The 16,819-nt window shown below is 44.8% G+C and overlaps 1 protein-coding gene across 3 annotated transcripts; it reads left to right on the forward strand.

Annotated features, from left to right (window-relative positions):
* Positions 1 to 1,072: 1,072 nt before the first annotated feature.
* On the forward strand, positions 1,073 to 14,248 carry RND3 (Rho family GTPase 3). 3 transcript variants are annotated; one of them, XR_005105909.1, is made up of 7 exons: positions 1,073 to 1,407; positions 1,487 to 1,574; positions 8,833 to 8,942; positions 10,491 to 10,625; positions 11,116 to 12,153; positions 13,073 to 13,297; positions 13,620 to 13,699. XR_005105909.1 is itself a non-coding variant. In XM_037398455.1 (5 exons), exons 1-5 carry the CDS (start codon positions 1,258 to 1,260, stop codon positions 13,869 to 13,871), a joined length of 735 nt encoding a protein of 244 aa, XP_037254352.1. In that variant the 5' UTR covers positions 1,073 to 1,257; the 3' UTR covers positions 13,872 to 14,248. The 3 variants fall into 3 exon arrangements, 1 of the variants encoding a protein (XP_037254352.1); XR_005105910.1 differs by lacking the exon at positions 13,073 to 13,297 and having other exon boundaries at positions 13,620 to 13,677; XM_037398455.1 differs by lacking the exons at positions 11,116 to 12,153; positions 13,073 to 13,297 and having other exon boundaries at positions 13,620 to 14,248.
* Positions 14,249 to 16,819: the final 2,571 nt, after the last annotated feature.

The following is a 16,819-nucleotide window of genomic DNA, read 5'->3' on the forward strand; positions in this document are numbered from 1 at the left end:
TAGTCTGTTGCCTGGATGACACTCTCAAGAGATAAGGGTAAGAACCCAGCTTACAAAGGCCACCGCTGTCTTCGGCTGCGCTAGGCAGAGCTGGCACGTGAGGCCTGAGCCAGGAGGGGCAGCAGGCTGGGTTCCAGCCCTCCTGCCTGCTGCCAGCCCCTTCCCGAGGGCGCCTGTCTGCCTGCCATGCAGCGCCATGCGGGAAAGGAGAGCAGCACTTGATGCAGAAGTGTGCTACGAACGGCTCACAGACCGTCCCTTGTCTGGGGCTGTCGCTTCGGGAAGGACGCACCCCGCACTGTACAGCATCGCTGTCTCAGAGCAGCGCTCAGTCCTCTGGCCCACACAAGCCGTTACCCAGTTTTGCTCGGTTTTGTGTCCAGGAAGCTAAACAAAAGGAGCACGTTGATGGCGGGAATGATTTTCTGAGATCCCCACATGCTCCTTGTGACTGTTTTGAGTGAAACCCCCCTGTGCCCACAGTCACCACTACCGCACAGCTGAGCCCATTCTGGGGTCTCCCCTCAGCCGGCCATGGCCCTGGGGCACCTCCGCGAGGGACCCCGGCCCGGCAGCGGCCCGGCCCGCCTCACCACCCCTCTGACAGACGCAAAGCTCCGCATGCCGCAGGTTCCCTTCCACAGCACTGGGATTTATAGACAGCCTGTATAAAATGAAAGTCAAACGCCACAAAAACATTTATACCACTCACCTCTCCTGAGGGAGCCGGCGCCACACCAGACCTCACCCTGACAGGATGACACCGGCCTGCCGCCGGCACGGGCACAGCGGATGGGCCGGAGCCCGGCGGAGGCGGGAGGTTTGCGGGGACGGCCTGGCTGGGGGGGGGGGTCCCCGCCGGGAGGGCGGCGGGGGCGGCATCGGGACCCCCCCAGCTCCCCGCCACGCCGCTCCCGCCCGGGGCCCCTAGGGGGCGCGCTGCTCCGGCGGGCCGCCGGCCGCGCGAGGCGAGGGGGCGGGCCTCGCACCGGCGGCGGGCGGTGATTGGCGGATGAGAAGCTATAAATAAGGGCGGGTGGCGGGGGACAAAGCAGTCTGCGCGGGACCGGCGGGCGGGTGGAGTTGGAGCGGCAGTGCGTCCCGCGGCTCTGCCACTTCCATTTGTGGTTTTTTTTTTTTCTAATTTTCTTAAAATTATTTTTATCTTTTTTGGGGGAAACCGAGTGTGTTTTGTTGTGTGGGGTTTTTTTTTTTTTTCCTTTTGTTGTGGCCGGCCGAGGGACTAAGCCGAGATCAATGAAGGAAAGAAGAGCGAGCCAGAAGTTATCGAGCAAGGCGGTGATGGATCCCAACCAGAACGTGAAGTGCAAGATCGTGGTAGTGGGGGACAGCCAGTGCGGGAAGACCGCGCTGCTCCACGTCTTCGCTAAGGACTGCTTTCCCGAGGTGGGGGGGCCGGGGCCGGGGCTGGGGCCGGGGCCGGGCGGCGGTGGGCGCGGGCTGACCGTGCGCTCTCTCCCGGCAGAGCTACGTCCCCACCGTCTTCGAGAACTACACGGCCAGCTTCGAGATCGACACGCAGCGCATCGAGCTCAGCCTGTGGGACACCTCGGGTGAGCGCTCCCCCGCGGCTCCCGGGGTGGGGGCGGGGGTGTGTGTGTATAGCGCCCATCGGTGAGGAAGGGCAGCCCCCGGGGCTAGGGAGGGGGTTGTAGCGCCCGTCGGTGAGGAGCGGCAGCCCGCGGGAGTGGGGGGGGGGGTTGTAGCCTCCACCGGTGGAGGGGGGGTGGGGTGGGGGGTTGTAACCCTCCCCGCAGCCCCTCACCGCCGCGTCGTGGCGGGTCTGCCTGCTTCCACGTACGAGACCGGCGACCGCTTTTTTTTTTTTTTTTTTAACTCTGAGGTATACGTTAGCGATACATTTACTTGGGGAGGAAAAAGGGTGTGGGCAAGGCTCCAGGGGCGGTTTGCCAGCATTGCAGGGCAGGCGGGCAGGGCAGGGGCAGCGTTCGCACCTGCCCGGCTGGGAGTTGCTGCTGTGAGGCGCTGCGGGGCCACCGCTGCTGCGGAACCCCCGCTTTGCCCCCTGGAAGAGTGACGAGGTGTTCAGATACGTTAATGGTAAATTACATCAGCTCACCTTTGAGTTCCTTGTAGCCTCCTCTCTCGTGCCTGTTTGGCTTTTTTACAATATACAGGACTTTCCCCCTGTGTTTTAGAGTCTAAAGGCAGGAGGGATGGGGGCAGTTAGGTATCTTTGGCCCTCTGAGGGTGCAGGGGGGGACCCATCCTTTTCTACATACTAAGATCAGTGCTTAAGGTCCTCCTCGTTCTTCGCGTTGTACCTTCAGAGGCTGTGGCAAAAAGTCTCTTGTGCTTTGGGGTGCTTGGCCGTCTTGTGCCCCTCTGCGTCCTGCTGGCATTGGTAGCCGGGCTGAGCTTGGTGCCGGGGTGAGGGTGCACCCCTGAACTTGCCTGCTGGGTGCTGGATGGGGGTGCGGGTCCCTGCCGCTCAGGGACTGAGGGTGCTGGGAGAGGTGCTCGGGTGAATGACCCCACTAACAACGTTACTCTGTAGAAATGATAGGGAGAAAGCTGGAGGAACTTGACAGAACATGCAAGCCCTTTCTTCTGTAGACATGCTGTGTAGATGGCTTGTTCATGTTGAATTTACACCAGCAGTTCCTTCTAAATATGACAGCAGTCCTTTTACCAGTAACTAAGATGTTAATCCCTTTAAAAAAAAAGTTTAGGCAGTGAGTTGGCTTTTCCCTTGCTGTTAAGGAAATGATTCCAAATTCTTGCAACACAATTACTGGGAAACGGCAGTGTCTCTGCCCACAACCAGTATCAGCTTAGCTCTGAACTGATTTTTTTTCTTCATCTTATGCCAAGTAAGACTTGCAGACTTCTAGAAGTGTCTCTGGTTTGAGCTTTCATCCTGATTACTAAACTGGCTGTAACAAACTCCCATTGAGTAAGGGCTGATTAAAAATTAATAGTTAGTTATTTTGGAAAATTTTATCTTTAGCTATTGAAATACAACCCACAGGTTGTTTGACATGGGAAGGTTTGGAATCTCTATGTCAAAGGCTGGAGACACCTGTGTAATGAAATCATTCTGTAGCACTTCAAAAGACAAAAGCAGTGGAAGGAACACCTGCCAGCCTTTGTGTGTACATGATGTCCTCTCAGGCCTGTCCTGGGACTAGCAGAAAATTTGACTGAGTCAGAAGCTTAGGATCAAGTGGCTAGTTTGCAGTCTGAAACTGAAGAGGAAATGTTTGAAAGGTCCAGTGCTTGGTTTCTAAAGGTATTGCTGAACATTGGATCCTCTGGTTGTGGGACTCTGCGGATGAAGACTTGTCTTCATAAACCGCCCTTCTCACAGACTGAAGAAGAAACACCCAAACCTATTAACCCCGTGCAAAATCGCATCACCAGATAAGAGACATCAGAAGATAAGATAGTGTTTAAGCATTGTCTTAAATTCTTGATAATTTTTTACAAGTCATTGTCCTAGTCCTTTGCTGAATTAAAATAAATGTCTTAATGACACTTTTAAAGCAGGACTAGATTTAGTTAACTTATAAAAATATGACTGATTAAAAGCCAAATAATCATGGAACATGATGTCAGTTGCAACACAGGGGAGGTAATGGCTGGAGTCATTTGAGATACTTCAGTGCCTCTTGGGGGAGGGATGAAAGGATGCTATTTAGCTGTTTTTGATTGCTGTATACTACAGATACTTATCAAGTCATCTTGAAAGTATTTAGTATCCATATTTAACCCTCTTCACTCTTTCCTAACTGGGAGCATGCAGCAGGCTGCCTTACGAATTGGTCCCTAACTTGACCTAAAGTAAGTGTCTGGTTTTTGCATTGAATCCTTTGAAGGGAAGGTACTGCCACTTAGAGCATTTTTTTTGCTCCCTGAGAAAATGAGAGAAGCTGTAGGCATGGATTAAAATAGTCTTGAGCTAGGGTGAGAACAGGCCCTGCTGTCATGGTTTTGGGTTACAATTTTTATATAATAACACACTTTTTACTAGAGGACTCTTAAGTCCAAAATGCAGAGAGTCATGCAATTAATAGAGCATTTTAAAGCTAGCTGTAAATTTATTGGGAAGGTTCTGTTGTATCTTGGATATGCCTGTAGAAATATGGGGCAAAACACTCTTACAAGTAAGAATGGAATGGGAAGATTCATTATTCAAATATTTTCTGGTACTGTCTAGTTCTGCAAGTCATTATAAGGATTTAAATTAGCCACAGCATTAAGGAAGGCACTTGCCAACTTGAATATCAATTGGCTTTTGGACTGCCAGCCCTTCTTTCAAAGCAGGAATGTCTGGTTGCAATCTAACTACATGATAAATTATTCCACTGTGTGGTAACGTAGTATGGCAGTCTTAAGTCTTAAGCTGTTTGGGAGCTGCGTGCTTATTTTGCTAGGTAGAGTATTTGAAGTTTCAGGTTAAAGCTTCATCTTGTACTCTCATGGACGATGTGAAGAGTGCTTCTATGTTAGACACCTTTGTCTACCATCAGCATAGTCTAATGTATATTTACTGAGTTTTTGGCTTCTTCCCTTAAAAGTGACTACTTTATTTCTGTTTCTTGCTAGTACACTATGTGGCATAGAAATTATGTACCATTAATTATGTATACATACCTGTGTCTCCTTAACACATATTTTAGGGTTTTTTTTATTGGTTGAACTGTGGAAACTGTACTGGATACTCCAATAAAATAATTCTCAACAGGGCCAGAAATACATACACACTTCTGGGGATTAGCATATAATTAAATCCTGAAGGGCATTAGAGCTTAATCAAGTTAGCTTTACTTAGCTTTACTGTGGTTTGAATGTGTACAGTGTATTCCATGTCAATATAGAAACTTCATATTAATTATAAAGTTTTGTGCTGAAATCTTCCCAAAACCAACTGAAACATACAGGAATCAAAGTTACTGTTTCCCCAGGTTCTCTGGCAGTAAGCATCATAACTGGAAGGCAAACAGAAATTTGAAATTTCCCTTAACTTTAAAGTTGGCTGTGTTGAGCTGTGTGTTTTTTTGGTGTTTTTTTTTTTGTGGCAGAGTAGCAGTAACTAGTCTTTATAGGGTTTTTTTCCCCTTTAGAGGGGAAATAATTAAATTGATAACTGGGGATGCCAAGTCACCTGCCAAAGTCCTGTTTTCTGTTTGAGCTGTGGAAATGTAAACAATGCTATGATTATTGTAATAATCATGTGCTTAGAGATGACGTGTTCTAGGATATTCACTATACAAATCCACCTGCATTTTCTCCAAACAGCCAAGGTGGATTTGGAAGGAGGAAAGCAATCAGTAGTGAATCAGCTACTTAAAGTGGCCACTGCAGTATTTGATGTGTTTTCTATGCAGCTGATAATTAGTGAGCCCAAGGGTTTGAGAGTGAGAATGCTGCTGTTCATCTGTTGTTCTTTCAGTTGACTGGAGTCCAAAAGGCTACAAAGACTAATGCCTGATGGCTGCTTGGTGGTGTGTAAATAGTAAAGTCTTGCCTGCTACTGAGCACCACTTCCCTGAGAGCCTGCAGGCAAGCAGAGGCTGAACAGCATGGTGAGCAAGGAGCTGCCCAGGTTCAGCTCTGTAGGTGGGACACAGGGCTGAACCCTCCTGGTTGGGACTGGTGGCGGCTCTGGATCTTGCAGACACGTTAGGGCTTCAGCTCTCTGTGATCTAGCATCTTAACAGCAGTACTAAGCCATCAAAAAATTAAGTATGCTTTAACTTTTAACCATGTAATTCTGTTACTAAGATAGCAACACTGAAGTCTAAGCCTGGTATCTTCTGTAGACCAAAACCAACCATGTTGCTGGGGAGGGGTTTTATTTCAGTTTAAAAGCTGAATTTGTTTTGCTTTGCACAAAACATCAAGTTTTAGAAGTGGATAATTTTTAATGCTTAAATTATTTTTGCTTAAACTATTTGTGCTGCCAAACAGATTAAAAAAGGGGATTGCATCTGGAATATACTTCCACTACAAAGTAAGACGAGCTGCAACATTATCAGCAATTCCTTGGTAAAATTCATCTGTGTTGTCCTTGATAAAAATTTTTTATTTTGTAGGGACAGAATTGCAAACACAAATAGGCTTTTTTTTTTTTGCTTCCCCACAAATACTGTAGCTGTAGCTCTACATTCTCCTTCTGTTTTCTAGGGTTGGCATGGCTTCAGATCTGCAGACTAAGTTGAAAAAGAGTGAGCAGCCTTACTGGGCTGTGCTCAAGTTCGCTGTTCAGACTTGAGCCTCATTCCTGAGATTCCTGGCTTCTGAGGGTTTCTCTGGGCGAAACGATGAAATGCCAGTTTGAATAGGCCCGCACAGTGAGGGCCGCAGCCCCTCTTTATTTGCGCAGTAATAAAGGTTCAGTTATTGCTGTTGAATGAGATCAGGAAATTTCCTTTGTTCATACTGCAGCCTGAGTAGTTTAAATGGTTCCCGTTTGTTCTGCCACACACTACCCTAAAGAAAAGGATGTGTCAAATATTTCTTCTAGCTTGCATCTGAGCAGGACTGCCTAGAAAAGCGCACTTACTCTAGCTCAGCATCTTTAATAGGAGACGTTCAGAAGGAAAACCTAAAAAGAAAAACCCTCAAAACACACACAGCTACAGCTGACACAGTAGAAAGGAGTCTCTGGGCTGGAGGTGGTGACTGTATGTGTACATAAATACACGCTGGTGGACATACATGGTGTGTTGTATCCCTGAAAGACTGGTGAGTGAGAAGATAGGTATGTGTCTTAGGAATGAGTTTCTGGGTGAGGCTTTTCTGAGACTCCTTTCTAGCCAGCAACTGCTTGGCCAAGCATTAATGATCTTCAATCCTGCCCTTACTTGCAGGAGCTCGGTGGGGAGGTGAGCTAGCCAGGCCACGGCTCTCACCAGCGTGCGGGCTGGTGGCTGGGCACCAGTCTGTGCTTTCGCCAGTTTAATGCCACAGAGCAGTGCGGGTGGCTAGTTAACGGCACATTGCTGCTCTGCAATTTGTCTGTCCAGGGCAAGTAAATTGGCCCTGGGGCTCCAGGCTAAATAGCTTGGCCCTGAGGCCCCTGGATGGAGGCACTGTAATAGCAGTGCTGGAGATAGCTGGGGAATAATTAGTAGTGGAAAACACTTATTGATAATCACTGCGAGCAGAGCTGAAATGAATAGTTAACTACTGGTCAGCTCAGCTCACTTAAATGTCTTTCTAATATGTCATTTACCACTGAAGACACCTAACTGTTTTTTGGGTTTTTTTTTTTTGAAGAGCAGTTCTTGACAGCTGCCTCTTTGTTAGATTGACATCATTTATGAAGATAAGCATTTGAATAAAACAGTCTTGTTAAATTACCTTCTGCTACCTAGTTTGGTAATGCTTCATTCCCCATGTGTTACTCTTCATTTCAAAAACAACATTCTTGGGATTCTTGACTCCTTCCTTCCAGTATAAGCTGTCCAACTGAAGTCATCTGCGATACGTTCACACCGTTCCCCACTCCTTGTGCAACAGCATGAGCTGTCTGTCAGTTAAAAACTTGAGGAATTTCTCTAATCCAGTTAATAGTCTGCTCAGCCTCTGAGACCTTTACAGCCAATTAGTTCTAGATAGTTGCAAAAATAGGTGGTATAACTAGCTGATAACCCCAACACTCTTGAAAGCTGTATTCCTGTTGCATATGTTCTGTGCTATATTTTAGGTTCATGAGAAAAATACAGAAATAAGAATGCATAACTAAGAAAATGAATTTTAAGTTGCAGGCACACAGTTTAAAGCCCTAGGCCTTATCCTGTTGGACTATTTAACTGTTTTAAGTAGCCTTCCAAATTAGAAGTGAATTCTCCTCAGTAAATGAAAACTTCAGCAGAGTTAAGGCCAAACCAAATGGTACTTCCTAGAAAAAAAAGGAAGATTTCCATCCCACCACCCCACACTCCCAACCTGTTACAGATTCACCAGATGACCAAAATGAGATTTCTGACTCTGGAGATGTTTCTAACTTTGCACATCATGACAATTCTTAAAGAAAACAGCGTACCCCTCAACAGATCTGGAAGTAAAACCTGCTCAAAGTGCAAAATTGGACCTATTCCTGTTCCATCAGATTACTAATTTGCTTTGATCTTGTTGATAAGAACTTGTTTTATGGGCTAAACATAAACATTTAGTGCAAGCATGTATCGGTTTACAGATTGAGGCTTTTTTGTGACAGATAACTTGCGTGCCTGCCTTTAGGGCTGGGATTCTTCCCTGCTGGAATACTGCAACCAATGCTTTGCTTTGAAGCAAGAGTTTCTTCTGAAAATTGCAGATATTCATGACAACTAAAGATGCTTTTTGCACTTGGAACTATTTGTTTTAAATTAAATGTTAGAAGAAACAAAATGGATTTACTTCAAAACTTTCTGAATTTTTCCCATGAAAGCACAACTGTGACAAATCTGCTTTGCAGAAGCCTTTTGGATGTCAAGGATTTGTTCTCAAAAGTCAAATCCCTGCACATTAATGCTGGGACTTAAACTTGGGCTGACCTGATTTCCCTTAACTTGTTATTGGGGGCATCACAAGCTTTTATGGGACATGGGTCACTGGGGTGCCATCACTCTTAATTACTTGGGAAAGCTGTTGCATTTGTAGGTGAGAAACAAAAGGAAAGTAGGGAAATGAGCAACTGCAATGAGCCTTTTGGGAATGCAGTGCTGTTGAAGAAATGATGGTAGCTGGGTGCTACTGAAGAGCTTCACTGAAAACCCCTCTAATCGTTCTGAATAAGCTTGAATGACTGCAGAAAGTGAAAAATACAAACTAATAAACATGTTGTTTGTTTCCCTGCAGGGTCTCCTTATTATGACAATGTTCGCCCGCTCTCCTATCCAGATTCTGATGCTGTCCTGATCTGCTTTGACATCAGTCGGCCAGAAACTCTTGACAGTGTGCTAAAGAAGGCAAGTGTTCAAGAAACATTTGAGTACAGAGCTGTTTGAGTAGCTTGTCATTAAATCTCTGAAGAGCGGTGCTGTTTCTTATATTAGAAACGTTGGTTTGTTTCTTTTAATGGAGAGATGACTGGACCGTGCTTTGCACTGCTAGAATTTGTTTGAAAGGGATGAATGTTAATTGAAAACAAGAAGCCTTTAATGGATGCTTAGGGGTGAAGTAAATTCTCATTCCTCAGCTTTTAACCAGCAGTGAATTGTTCAGGGTGGTGTGAGGCGCAGGGCTGGGTGCAGCAAGAATTTGTCTCTTGCATTATATTCATATAACAGACAAGATTGAGAAACTTTGCCATGTTGTAATGACAGTTAGTACATGCCTGCCAAGTGTTTGGGCTTTTGCCATGGCTTTACATAACTTCTCAGCCTGAAGTTAGAAGGAGCCAGTGACAAATGCCTCTGGAAGCCACTGAAAGTCCAAGCAGTGGCATGGAAATGCAATCCTGACCAAACTTCAGAATTTTTCACAGGCTCAGTGATCTGAGATTCAGTGCCAGACTCCCCGACTTAAAACACTGAATTTTCATAATCAAGCTCTGTGTTTGCAGAGGTGGTCCTGGTCCTCTTCTTGGTCACTGAGCATGACTCAACTTTGCAGTGTTGTCTTTAAGGCTTACTGACCTGAAGTTCCTTTTTTCTGTAGCTGGGGCTGGTGATTTTTGTGTCACTGGGAATAAAGTGGCATACAATGCTCTGAATAATCTACAGAAAATAGTTAAAAGACAATTCTCTCAGCTACTAACTGTGCCAACAAGCATCTAGAACTGTCTTTCTCATTTCTGTCCATGATAATGTTGGTTAATATACTGTTGCTTAATTCTGCAAGAGTTTTTTCTTAATATGCTTTTAAACTCGGATTATATCCTTAAATTTTTAGGGATTGTATGATCTGTTCAAATTATGCTGGGAATTTTTTTGGCTTTCTTTTGTTCTCAAAATAACCACGTAGAGGAAGAAACCCCAGAAATATATCACACGTTCTGTATGAGGGGTTTATTACTGGCTCAGAATAGCTGAACCCTTGACAGATTCATGTAGTTTTAGGTGTGAGGGTGTAGCCATGAGCCAGTATATAGCAGTGCTAATTTTGTGGTCATATAAGACCTACCTCTGTAGCTCTGTCTTGAGGAACCATTGAATTTGGTGACACTGGTGTTCGTTGGTTCCTGTCTGCAAATGGCAATGGCTGGGTGTTTACCGCTTGTGAGGTGCGACAGGTCTGCAAACCTTTACTCATGTAGGTAAACAATCTCAAGTCATTCCCTCTTGATTAGTAAGTCAGTGGAATTAGTGAGTGTATGAGATTGTAAGATTTCATCTGCAACCGGATTCTGCTGGAACTGATGCCTTTAGAAATTAGCTTGAAGGTAGATAAAACTATTACGTAAGAGTATTTCCATGTAAAATGTCATGACTTGTTAAACTTAATCTTGTATCCGTTGCTGCTTTGGATTTAAACATTCAACTACTCGAGTATAACAACCACCTAACATTTTACAGTGGAAAGGTGAAATCCAGGAGTTTTGTCCAAACACCAAAATGCTTCTGGTTGGTTGCAAGTCAGATCTGCGCACAGATGTGAGCACGCTAGTGGAGCTTTCCAATCACAGGCAGACACCGGTGTCCTACGATCAGGTATGTGCCACATCCATCTTTGTACTTAGGGGTGAAAGATAAGACTCTTCTATCACTGCAGCCATCTTTAGGAACAGCTTCTCCCAGTGTTGACATGAGTGCTTCCTAGAAGGCAGATGGGCATACTCTACTACTAGACTAAGGTGAATTTGAAAGGTCTTATGAGTAAAGGCAAAGCCTACCTGTAGGCTGGATGCAGCAAAAAGTGATGCAGCCCCACAACGTATGGTTTAAGTGTCATAAAATTGTAACCTCATTAGTTGCAAAGAGCCTTTTAAGTGAGTTGGAAATAAACTTCCTGCTTTTCTGGGCCTACAGAGGCCAAAACAGTAACTGAGAGGTGACATGTCCCATTTATTTACTGATAAATTGGTAAAATTGTTGTCTTCAGACGTTAGATTTGAATGTCATTCATTTGATGTTAAGCATCTTGACAAGTATTGCATATAATGTCCCCTTTAAAATCCTGTTGCCTTAAAACACCTGTAAGGACACTCTAGCTCCCTCGGAAGGTGGCAGCAAATCCAGAAAGCATCTTAATTCTTGGCAGCAGCTTTCTGTTGCTGGGGAAGTGAGAAGCTTGCAGCCAGCCATCAGGGAATAGAGAAGCCAAGGTGAAAAGGAAAAGAATCAGGCCATGGGAGAGCAGGAGGCAGAGAACAAGGGAAAACTGGTCTTGAAGGTAAACTTCCCCTTATTTTGTGTATTCTCTATATAATGTGTGTTATTACTCACATGTGTCTATCATACGTTGCAGCTGAATCAGTGATGGTTTCAGATACACCCTGCAGGGTGTAAGAGCGAGAATGGTATCTCCAGATGTGACTTTATCTAGTCTGTATATCCTATGCTATCAAACAGTTTTTGATGCTTTATCCACAGCCTCAGGTTTTCCAAACCAGCAGCTCCTAGCAATTAGCAATTGCTAATAATGCAGTCTCCTACAGCACGTTTAAATTGGAAAATGCAAAGAGATAATAAAGTGATTATCTCGATTAAAATAAAGCATGGGATGTTGTACCGTGATGGCTTATGCTGCTTATGGCATTTTTCTACATTTCACACAGTAAATATCCCTCCATCTCAGACAGTTTTGTATGAAACTGAATGCCAGGTGTTTACCTTAGTGTAAAACGATTCAGAAGTGTCCTTTAATCCTGCTTGTTGCAGAAGATGTCATCATAGTTACAGACCACCACTGTTGCATGTATGCATTAATGTTGTTCAGCTTCAGAGCTGTGCTTTTGCATACTATTTTTTTAATATTAAAAACTTAAAAGGAAATAGTCCGCCACTTACTGCATACATAAGTTCATGTATTACTTTTTTTACAGTACTTCAGTAAAATCACCAAGTCTCATGATGGATAGTGATCAAAAAATCTAGTGACAAGTGGATTTATCCCCTGGAGTTGAAGATTCACATCTCCTCTGGTGTCACAGCTGAGCCCGCAGTCCTTAGGAACAGGAGTCTGCTGAAGACAAAGGGCTAAGCCAGGAGCTTTTACTTGGCAGCCAAAGGGAAAATTGTATGTGTTACAGGGAAGGTCATACTTGACAGACTCCCATAATTCCATCTGAATGTAAGCAAAAGCTTGGACGGAGCCATGGTTGTATCTTCTGGTTGCCCAGTCCCTCCCTGGTGGCATGAAGCAACCCTCCTCTGGTAGTTGTATGAAAGGATCCTCTGGGCTCGAGATACGCAGCTTATTTTTAAATTCCCTTGCCTTGTTAAGTCAACATGGGATCAAAGAACTTACTGGTGTTTTCCACATTGCTCTTAACTTCATAAGTTTGGGAGGGTAAGGAGAGTTGATGGTGACGCCCTGCCTCCAGTATGCTAGCCAGTTTCCAGTCAGCTAGTCAGCTGCACCTGAGCAAACATTTCTGTGACTGAGGTATCGGCTAGGCTTGGTTCATAGGATGTTTGACTGTGGGGAGGGCTGGGCCTATGGACTAACACTCCTTTATCAGCCACTCCCACCGACAATTGATAAGATGGCAGCCGCATCACTGCAGTGTAAACAGGGCACGCTGGAGGCTAAACAGATGGGTCCAAATAGGCGAGTGCTGTCGACCTGGCACTAGAGCAGAGAGGAGGGGTTGGGCTGACTTGTGCCTGTATCTCAGGCCCCCTGAATATGTGAGGAGTGGCACATCAAGGATGTGGTTGGATTTCGTAACTTACAAAAAAGTCATCCCTCAGAAGTAAAATTCCATTCAAAGAACTCCATTTTTTTCCATACAATGCTGTATTGTCTTCCAGTAGCAAAATGCACAACAGGATACCAGGGTGTTGTCATCTTCTGGAATTGCGTAGTGTTTTCCTTGTGCTGCTGGAACAAATATCCCTGCTTTGACTTCTAATGCACTTAAAATCAAAAAGGAAGGGCTTGTGTAACTGCTAATGTCATTTTTTTCTTTTTTTTTTTTGGCCTGTTTCCTTAGCTACAAGTTGATATAACTATCCCTGACCCAGAAACCCACAGCACGTTTCCCTACAAACTTTGCCTCCTTCGTGGAGATGCAGCACAGCTCCGCTCCAGGTCAGGGGCACACTGGCCAGCCCTTAAGGCAGTCAGAATGCATTTTGGGAGATAGCAGGCTTAAATCTGGAAGCTGCCAGGTTTGGGCCTTTCCCGGCGAGCACGTGGTTCACAGATGTGAGTTAAGGTACAAGGGTGAAACTGCTAAATAGGTCCTACTAATACTCTTCCGGCTTTCTGCAGTTGTTTGCAGGTCGCTGAGCTTATCTTCTCTCTTTGAATTTGTATTTATCGTCATAGGAGATAATGCTTGGATACTTGTTCACTGCATCTTGGAACCAAAGCTCTGTTTATTTTGCAAAATTAGCTGCTGGCTGTAGTGCTGGAGCGTTAGCTTTGGTTTTCACAAAACATTGTATATGGAAAACAGTGCTGAAAAGTAATTGTATTGTTTGCTTTGGCACTCTGCAGAAACTTGGTATTGATCGCATGTGCTTTTTTTCCCTTAGGGTGCAAATATGGCCAAACAGATTGGAGCGGCTACGTATATTGAATGCTCAGCCTTACAGTCAGAAAACAGTGTCAGAGACATTTTTCATGTTGCCACCTTGGCGTGTGTGAATAAAACAAATAAAAATGTTAAACGAAACAAATCGCAGAGGGCAACAAAGCGAATTTCACACATGCCTGGCAGGCCAGAACTTTCCACAGTGGCGACAGACTTGCGAAAGGACAAAGCAAAGAGTTGCACGGTGATGTGAAGGACCTTGATTTCCTGGAGAAGGAGGAAGAGAGCGTCTGGGAGGGGTGGAGGCTCAATGAAGTACACAGCCACATGGTATTTAACGAGGGCTTATGCCAGTGCTTTAACCGAGACTTCACCTGTTGTGTGAGACTGTACTTAGGAACTGAGCAGCAAGAAGAAATGGCTCTAATTGAGGTGGCATCAGGAAATATGTTGAAGAAAATGCCAAAAAGATAAAAAAAGGGAAAATGTTTGAATGTGCTGAGAAAAGAGTGAATGGGAAGATAACGCTGCGAAGGAGAGAGATGTCATTGACAGTGCTTGTTTCTTTCATTAATGCTCTACTCCTGGATGCTACCACTTTGATTTCATTAAAATAATACTTTAATGTTTTTTTAAAGACTTCACTCTTAATATGCCCTCCTTATTAAGGAACTATCCCTGTGACCTTATAGTTGGTTTTCCAAAGGATATGATCTAATTTTTTTTTTAGTAGCTCATCATTAAAATGGAGAGTATACTGAGGCCTGTGTGTCACTTAGAGGAAAACACTGTATGTGAGAAGTCTGGAGTTTTGCCTTCCTGAGACGGCAGCACAAGCTATGTTTGGGCACGCTGGTAATGAAGACAACAGTTTGAGAGTTCCCAGTATTATAGGTACCCTTGCACTGTGGAAATGAAATGGATCAAATTGAGGTGTGGGGGCAAACTACCTGCCTGTTGCAGGACCTGTGACTTTCCATTCCTCTTTGTGATTGTAATTTAGAGTGGAAATGATCTCCAGTTCTGGTGTACTGTGTGGGTATGTCGCTGTAGGTTCAAGTGAAAGGTGCTCGGAGCTATGATGACAAATGATCCTTAATTTTATGACCGTGATAATTTGTTAAGCCTTACTGCCCATCTGGGGAAGCCTTGAGACTCCTGCTTCTGCTAGCAGTTGGAGAGCTGGGTAGATCCCAGGATCTAGCTCTCTGTAAATGCTACAGAGAGGTGCTATTCTGTGATGTGGTTCACTGCAATTATCTTTGCAAAAAAACCAAGAATCTGCAAATGAGCCAGCAGAGTCAGGTTATCTTTTGTGATGCTCTTACTTGTGAGGCAGCCGTCTCTCACTGCAGACTGCATTTGCTCGTGGTGAGGAAATGGGGTCTGAGGAACTGTGACGCCTTAAGGGGTCCCCAGTGGAAACTGGATACTGCCTTTAGTCTTTAAGATAATAAATGTGTATCCAGACAACAATCATGAAACATCAGTGAACCAGTTAAGTCAAACTCCTTTTTGCTTATTGAATACTATTGTTAGTGAAATAAATCGGCCTTTAAAATGGTTTGTAACTGCTTACTGACTTAAATTCATAGCTTCTCTCAAAAGAAGGATACTGTAAGCTCTAACCAGCGTGTCTATCGCTTGTTGAGGACAAGCGTTTTGTTCCCAAGGTTAATGCTTCATTTTTGAAGTGTTAAGGCTGTGTTTGTGACAACTTGCGCAAAGGGTAAAGGGTTACCATAATTAAAACTCTGTTCTGTGTGTTTCCGGCACTTTGTTTCATCTGATAAGAACAAAAACACCCGTTCCGATTATTTCCCACAAAAAGACATTTTTACTACCGTAATAAGCTTTTGACTGATGCAACAGCGCGCTTAGGGCAGTATTACAAAATAGCTGGTAAGTGCTTTCTGTATTTAAATATTGTGGAAAAAATAAGTTATAACTGTTATAAAGCAGGACATTCATTACTTTTTTTTTAATTGTTGAAGTCACTTTGTATGTTTGGTTAATGTTTCTGCAGTATTTATTAAAATACCATTTTTTCTTTGAATTAAAAAAAAAAGTAATTGACTTGTAGTGGAAATGGCCTTTGTGTGTGTTAGTTCATTCATACGTGTGTGCTTTGGACATAATTGCAGTGAGGTACAGGCCAGGCGTAGCTGGGAATCAGGATGTGATTTTAATAGCAATCCATCTTACCTTGCTGAGAGCCTTTTGGGTTCTTTGGCATTACATTTTTGTAGTGCGAGTTACTTACCTGAGTTGCATTTCCCAAAAATGGCAGAGGCAGAGGAGACCGGAGCAAGCAAAATGGAGTTTGCTTTGCCTCTGAAGCATTGAATAACACTTTTTAAAAGGTTTCATGTGTTTAGGTTGCTCCTAGGAACTGTTCTTTGCTGCCTGCTGTGAGTCCAGCACAGACAGACCTTCCTAACCAAAGAGATATGCCCCTTCTCTGTCACTGCTGGGACGTTGTGGTTGCTGTGGCTCCTCTTGGAAGAGCTGTCCTGACACACCAGCTCTGCTGGGTGTTGGGCTCCCATTTGAACATAGGACATGATGCTGAGCACAGCCAGAGTCGTTCTCACCACCCTTGCAAGGCTCCTCTTCCCCCTTGTAAAGTCAACGCAGGAGAGCTTCCAAGCATCTTGCTTTCAAGTCTATTGGAGCATGTGTGTTTTCTCTACACCTCTCGAGTCAGGCAGAAGTCCCAGCAGTTGCTTTACCCTGTACTGACCTGATCATCCTTTCCTACTTCTGGTGACAAACCAGGTTTCTTCCCAGGTTTTGTAGATGCTGTAGTAGGTGAGTGAAGGCCTCCCTGTGCAAGAAGGCAGCCTGTGCTGGTGGGAGGGTGCTGGGGTGGGTCTGTGGTGTCACTGCCAGCAGCTTGGTGAGTTCCTGGGGACCCCTGTCCTCTACATCCTTGCAACACCAGCTCTGCAGCAGCTCCTCTTGGAGCTGGAGGTGGCCTCTGGCAGCATGCAGCTGGGGTGCAGAAACGCCCTTGGTGAGGCTGCAGCGGCAGGCTGCGTTTGGCCAGGGTTAATTATCTTTGTGCCTAAAAAGCTGCCTTGTCTTTGTAGTCTGAACTTGTCTTGTTTCAGCCTGTGGTCTTACCATCGAGTTAATGTGTGTCAGATTGACGTGCTCTTGATTACTGAATGTCAGTGCACCTTGTACGTCACGAGTCTA

The sequence above is a fragment of the Falco rusticolus genome, chromosome 8 (assembly GCF_015220075.1).
Source record: "Falco rusticolus isolate bFalRus1 chromosome 8, bFalRus1.pri, whole genome shotgun sequence".
Lineage (NCBI taxonomy): Eukaryota > Metazoa > Chordata > Aves > Falconiformes > Falconidae > Falco > Falco rusticolus.

Excerpts from the sequence above, each read along its gene's own strand:
- RND3 (XM_037398455.1), top strand. The coding sequence starts at position 1,258 with ATGAAGGAAAGAAGAGCGAGCCAGAAGTTATCGAGCAAGGCGGTGATG. Across the intron at positions 8,943-10,490 it reads TTGACAGTGTGCTAAAGAAG|TGGAAAGGTGAAATCCAGGA; the intron begins GCAAGTGTTCAA and ends AACATTTTACAG. Across the intron at positions 10,626-13,619 it reads CACCGGTGTCCTACGATCAG|GGTGCAAATATGGCCAAACA; the intron begins GTATGTGCCACA and ends TTTTTCCCTTAG.